This window comes from Olea europaea, chromosome 11, assembly GCF_002742605.1.
Source record: "Olea europaea var. sylvestris chromosome 11, O_europaea_v1, whole genome shotgun sequence".
NCBI classification, from domain to species: domain Eukaryota; kingdom Viridiplantae; phylum Streptophyta; class Magnoliopsida; order Lamiales; family Oleaceae; genus Olea; species Olea europaea.
Genome location: NC_036247.1, coordinates 2,690,850 through 2,698,005, shown reverse-complemented (window position 1 = coordinate 2,698,005; position 7,156 = coordinate 2,690,850). Strand labels below are relative to the sequence as shown.

At 36.9% G+C, this 7,156-nt stretch overlaps 1 protein-coding gene across 1 annotated transcript; it reads left to right on the top strand.

The window, feature by feature from the left end:
* The first annotated feature begins 1,793 nt into the window (after positions 1-1,793).
* Positions 1,794-6,353, top strand: LOC111404320 (S-type anion channel SLAH2-like). Its single transcript, XM_023033142.1, has 7 exons — positions 1,794-1,840; positions 1,927-2,134; positions 2,267-2,767; positions 2,851-3,621; positions 4,108-4,139; positions 5,605-5,920; positions 6,002-6,353. Exons 1-6 carry the CDS (start codon positions 1,794-1,796, stop codon positions 5,903-5,905), a joined length of 1,860 nt encoding a protein of 619 aa, XP_022888910.1. The 3' UTR covers positions 5,906-5,920; positions 6,002-6,353.
* Positions 6,354-7,156: the final 803 nt, after the last annotated feature.

Here is a 7,156-nt window from a genome sequence, read left to right as displayed (position 1 = left end):
CATGAAAAATATCTGGGAATAAATTTGTGTCATCCATGCGTGTGTTGGCGACTAATAAAGCCACGTGTTTATATTATATTGATTAATCCTTTGACATTGGTGGATTGTTCAGTACTTAACCATTTTCTAGGCTACTTGTTTGGAAAATTGTGGAATAAGTGTTTTGACAGCAAAAAGAATAAGCTGGTTTTTATCTTGGCCTGTGTATCAGTGTATAAAAAACCCATAATTTGAATTTTCACTTTTTTTTTCTCTTGATAACTTATTATTTTGACGATTATGTTTACTGATTTCCAGAATTAAAGAAAAAGATTAGTGTCAGCACTTTAATGGGTTCATCCGTAGCTTGTGCTTTTGCAGTTGCTCAAACACTCTTCGCAGATCGTCTAGATGGTCTTCTTTCTTTTGACTTTCGACAGCCAAGTTGTCAACGTAGCACTCAACTATTGAATGTTGTATGTCCTGAATTATCTTCATCATTGCCCTTTGATAAGAAAAAGATTAGTGTCAGGTTTTTACCATTCGTAATTCTTGTAGGATCGAAATTCAACCATTTTTTCTTAAATCAGTCGGAGTCCAATGAGAACATGCTAAAGGGCAACCATAATAAAATTGATTCTTGTAAAAGCTAGAGGTCTCTTTCTCTCTTGATCTTGTCCGAAAATTCTTTAGTTTGAAATCTTGAATTTTTGATGCATAAAATCAGCAATTGTTTTCATATTAATTAGATATTGTTGGGATATGTTGCTTTGGTTATTAGATAGTCTAATATAAAATTTGTGCAATTACAAAGTAATAAAACGTGTAATTGCTGTATTAAGTCTCTTTTCTCTTCTTTTAAATTCTATTTAATAGGTAAATGTTTTTCTTTATGTTTATTATACGTTTTTTTAACTATGAAGCGTTTTATGTTAGGCAGCTGTACCTATTGTACGTTACGTGGAGTGATGTTGTGCTTCCAAGAACAGTGCATGCTCAGTTCTATATAAATGTTGCTTCCTGTTGCTGAAACTTGTGTCTTATTCTTTTTTCTGAGTAACAAGGTTCTATGAAAACTCAGATTTTACACCTGTGATATATGTTTCTTCTATTTCTTCAAGAATAGCTCTCGAATAGCAGTGCCTACTGTATCGACTTGACCTTTCATAAGTGGAGACACAATAAAGCGTCCATTATAAAAACGTTTACCGCCTTCTCTTGATTCAACACACTTCCACTGCCATCATTTCCTGTGGGTCCTTCTTCCCCTAATTCTTTTCATTCTACCAACGAATTATCTAGACGAATTTGTAAATCTAGATTGGCTAATTGTTCTCGGATAGCACTTTCACCAGTAGAGATTTCTTGATTGTGAAATTTGTTGAAGCCTTGGATAGTTAAAAAACAGCTGGACGATGTATTTCCAGGATTGAATTTCGTAGTCGAATAATACATCTTTGATCTTGAGTTCTTATAGCCATTGCGAGCCAACTAAATTTGGATCTTGGATTTGATCCAAGGCAAGGGTAGGGTCTTGTAGTTCGGCTAATTGCTTTTTGGGTCAACGATCTGGATTGCATTCTGTCATTAGCAATTAGTTAAAAAGGGAAGTTTGAGGTAAGACATAATTATTTTGCATTGAGCAAATGGCAATCTTTAGTTGTTTTTGGCAAATATACAACCTATCTGGCAATATTTTAAAAAAAGCAAATTACTTGCTCATCAATTAACTCATTGAAGGCTCTGGATCGCGTTTGCTGCTTATTCATTAAAGCATTTAAATATTTGAAAATGGTTCTTCTTTATCTAGTAAAATGGCTTCTGGATTCAGAATTCATCTTCAAAAAACTACTTTCAAGAAGTAGAATAAAAACGCATTCTCAAGTAGGTTTTAAGCATTACATATTGTGTATGTTTCGTAGTATTGTTTAGAATCCTACCTTACAGAAATTTACACGTTGATAGGTGCTATTACCTTGTTATGGAGTACGATAAACATAATCATTTGGCGAGAGAATCCTCTGAAGTACTTCCATCGCCGATTAAAGTTATTACCGCACAAGAAGTGCCTGGTTTTGATGCTGTTAAACAGCATGATGATGTAAATGATCGATTCAAATCAAATGGCCTTCATCTTTCCAATTCCTCAATCACGGTAATTTATTAGTTCTCTTCCATTTGTGAATAGTACTCTGTGAATTATTCAGATTTGAAATGCTGTGTCACGGTCTAAATACTCTGATAACCACCAAGTAGTGGTATAATAATTTTTGAATAATCATTTCAGGGAACTGAAACAGTTGGAGTAGAAGGGCAAAATGATCTTTCTAAATCTCAGAAGATGCATTTTGTAGCCATTAGCATGCCATCGTCTCCTGTTGGAGTTCATTTACATAACACAAAGAAGGGCCTCGTCGGATATAGCAATGAAGCAATTTTTGACAATGACATAATGGGATTTGCAGTTACATCCAAAAACAGACAGACCACTTTCTATTCTCTGCCAATTTTGAAATGTCATGTGCTTTATGAGGCCATTGCTAGTGGAAAATCTCCCTATGATCCGGACCTTCCACCAAGATTTCCTAGGGTTGATGTGATTGAGGATAAAAGATTTGACTCTTTCAAGACGTGGTCTGGGAAACTTGAGGGGCAAATATTAAATTTGTGTGAAAATCATAGGGAAACTGAGCAAGAACTTGAGACTCATGAACCTGCAGAAGTTGAAATTTTACCTGCAGACCGATACTTTGATGCGTTGGAGGGACTGGAACTGGATACCTTAAAGGTACATGTTTTTTCCTTAATGAAGTAAATACATTTCTTTTAGTTATTTTCTTCTCTTTGTCTAATCAAAGACTCCTGTAACAGGCTTCTGAAGAAGTACTTCTTCCAGAAGATAAGAAATGGCCATTCCTTCTACGCTTCCCTATCTCTTCCTTTGGTATCTGTCTTGGCGTTAGCAGTCATGCCATAATGTGGAAAGCCCTGGCTACTTCTGCTTCTACGGGGTTCCTCCGGGTAAACCTGGACATAAATCTGGTCCTGTGGTTCATATCTGTCTCTCTCATGGCAGTTGTCTCTTTCATTTACTGTCTGAAAGTGATATTTTACTTTGAGGCAGTTCGTCGTGAGTACTACCATCCAATACGTGTTAACTTCTTCTTTGCTCCGTGGATCACTCTTCTATTCTTGGCTCTTGGAGTTCCACCATCAATTTCCCAAAATCTGCACGAGTCTCTTTGGTACATTCTAATGACCCCCATCTTTTGCCTCGAGCTTAAGATCTATGGACAGTGGATGTCGGGAGGACAACAGAGGCTTTCTATGGTGGCCAACCCCTCAAATCATCTGTCAATTATCGGGAACTTTCTGGGTGCATTGCTTGGTGCATCCATGGGGCTAAAAGAAGGACCTATCTTTTTCTTTGCTGTTGGATTGGCTCATTATTTAGTCTTATTCGTAACTCTCTACCAAAGACTTCCAACAACTAAGACACTCCCAAAGGAACTCCACCCGGTTTTCTTTCTATTTGTTGCTGCACCTAGTATTGCATCTATGGCATGGGGGAGAATTCAAGGGTCCTTCGACTCTGGAGCACGGATTGCTTACTTCATTGCTTTGTTCCTTTATTTCTCTCTGGTTAGTCTCACTAAACCTCAACCATTAGCATCTTAAGCACATATCTCAATGCCTTCTGCTTTATAATGCAAGCAACTTGCTTTCAATCATATCTAACAAAACATTTAGGATCAATCCATATCTAGTAATATGTCATTTTATCTAACAATGCATGTCATCGATCTGATCACAAACACGAGGTGTGAAGTGCGCTTAATTCTGGTCCCAATATTTGTTAAGGATTAAGCCCTAATCCCAACCGACGAGAGCAATAATTAACGATAAGCAATCACAGATTGAGCATCACGATTGCACATTTTCACTTTAAGGATGAAGAAGATACAAGTTTCATTACACCTTTCTACCATACAAAAGTGACATCCTGATAAATCCGTCATAAAATGTAACATATGATTAGGCTCCACACAGTTCGACATTAAAGAGAATCATGTTGCTCCACTGGATTTAGATAGCTAAGTAATTTTCATTTTCTTTTGCTCTTTTCAGGCCGTCCGTGTGAATTTCTTCCGAGGCTTCAGGTATATTACAGCTTCACTTTAATAGCCTCATTTTAAACTACCTATCAATTCTATTTTAGTCAAATTTGGAGTTTGCTCGATCATTTACAGGTTCTCACTGGCATGGTGGGCTTACACTTTCCCAATGACCGGAGCTGCCATAGCTACAATCAGATACTCGACTGTGGTCACAAATGTGGTAACCAAAAGTTTAACCATCGTCCTCTGTACTGTTGCTACACTCGCAGTTGCATCATTACTAGTAACAACTATTATTCATGCCTTTGTATTGGGATATCTATTTCCAAACGACATATCCATTGCCATTAGTGAGACAAGACCTAAGCCAACATGGAAATGGAATCAGAGAACAAATGGCAGCAAAGCTAATAAAGAGTCCTCAAATTTTTGAATTCAGATGGCAAAGGTATCGAGTCTTCTTCTATTTTCAAAGATGTAGAGAACAATCAATCTCACAAGATTCTAAATATGTTAATTCTTCCTGTAGACTTTTGTCACTCGGTCAAGTGAGGGAGTCTAGATTTCCGAGGTATCCAATGAACTTGTTGTACATGTGTTAAAATATCAAGCCCGACTGAAGATGAATAATCAGCAACAGCTAAGACTAGCTAATGGGAATCTGGATCAGCAAGAAGAAAGTTATTTGGAAGATACAAACGTAAATGATGATAGATGATAGAAGAATTCTGCAATTGGAGCAAATAGGATCATTTTTTGTTAGAATGTTTATAGTTACGTGATATTTTTAATAGACAATTAGTTTTGTTTTCTATAGCTAGTGGCATAGATTTCTNGGGTCCTTCGACTCTGGAGCACGGATTGCTTACTTCATTGCTTTGTTCCTTTATTTCTCTCTGGTTAGTCTCACTAAACCTCATCCATTAGCATCTTAAGCACATATCTCAATGCCTTCTGCTTTATAATGCAAGCAACTTGCTTTCAATCATATCTAACAAAACATTCAGGATCAATCCATATCTAGTAATATGTCATTTTATCTAACAATGCATGTCATCGATCTGATAACAAACACGAGGTGTGAAGTGCGCTTAATTCTGGTCCCAATATTTGTTAAGGATTAAGCCCTAATCCCAACCGACGAGAGCAATAATTAACGATAAGCAATCACAGATTGAGCATCAAGGTTGCACATTTTCACTTTAAGGATGAAGAAGACACAAGTTTCATTACACCTTTCTACCATACAAAAGTGACATCCTGATAAATCCTTTATAAAATGGAACATATGATTAGGCTCCACACAGTTCGACATTAAAGAGAATCATGTTGCTCCACTGGATTTAGATAGCTAAGTAATTTTCATTTTCTTTTGCTCTTTTCAGGCTGTCCGTGTGAATTTCTTCCGAGGCTTCAGGTATATTACAGCTTCACTTTAATAGCCTCATTTTAAACTACCTATCAATTCTATTTTAGTCAAATTTGGAGTTTGCTCGATCATTTACAGGTTCTCACTGGCATGGTGGGCTTACACTTTCCCAATGACCGGAGCTGCCATAGCTACAATCAGATACTCGACTGTGGTCACAAATGTGGTAACCAAAAGTTTAACCATCGTCCTCTGTACTGTTGCTACACTCGCAGTTGCATCATTACTAGTAACAACTATTATTCATGCCTTTGTATTGGGAGATCTATTTCCAAACGACATATCCATTGCCATTAGTGAGACAAGACCTAAGCCAACATGGAAATGGAATCAGAGAACAAATGGCAGCCCAGCTAATAAAGAGTCCTCAAATTTTTGAATTCAGATGGCAAAGGTATCGAGTCTTCTTCTATTTTCAAAGATGTAGAGAACAATCAATCTCACAAGATTCTAAATATGTTAATTCTTCCTGTAGACTTTTGTCACTCGGTCAAGTGAGGGAGTCTAGATTTCCGAGGTATCCAATGAACTTGTTGTACATGTGTTAAAATATCAAGCCCGACTGAAGATGAATAATCAGCAACAACTAAGACTAGCTAATGGGAATCTGGATCAGCAAGAAGAAAGTTATTTGGAAGATACAAACGTAAATGATGATAGATGATAGAAGAATTCTGCAATTGGAGCAAATAGGATCTTTTTTTGTTAGAATGTTTATAGTTACGTGATATTTTTAATAGACAATTAGTTTTGTTTTCTATAGCTAGTGGCATAGATTTCTCTCCTTCTAGATCCTTCTCTCTGATTGTGCATATATATCTGCATGGAGCTGCACAAATAATGTAACAGATTTTAGTGGAATCATTTTTTCATCAATTCCTTGTGTTTTAGTTTATTGTTTTTTGTTTCAATTCTTACATGGTATCAGAGCCTTTCCTATAGTTGATTGTTATAGCACTACGGTAGACTCAACAAATTCAAATTCAAATTCAAACACAACCAAAATGCCAACATAAATCCAACACCAAGCTTCCATCCTAATGACCCCTGCCATCCTTATTACATTGGCGGGAATGATAGTTTAGGAGCAATATTTGTGACTCATGTCCTTGACAATACCAACTACCATGCTTGGGCAAGATCTATAAAGAGAGCCCTCCGAATCAAGAACAAACTAAGCTTCATTGATGGAAGCCTATCTGAAGTAGCAGATCCCAACAGCTCCTTGATGGAACACTGGCTTCAATGTAATGATGTAGTGATTAATTGGTTACAAAACACGATGTCCTTTGATGTCAAGTCCTGCACAATGTATGCTGACACGGCTTGAGAATTTTGTCTGGGCCTAGAACATCAACTAGCACAACGAAATGCTCCATGGGATTATAAGGCAAAACAAGCCATTGTCACCTTCTCAAATACAAGAGTATCCCTGATGAATTAATGAACTATGAATCAATTCCAAACTGTACATGTAGAGGATTGAAATGGGATTGAACGACTCATACAAAGCACTCAAGGCTCAAATTCTGTTACTTGAGCCTTTTCCTACTCTATAATACAACAAGAAGAAAAGAGGAGAGAAATTTCAACAGATCTCTTTATACCTGATTCAATGGCACTAGCAACC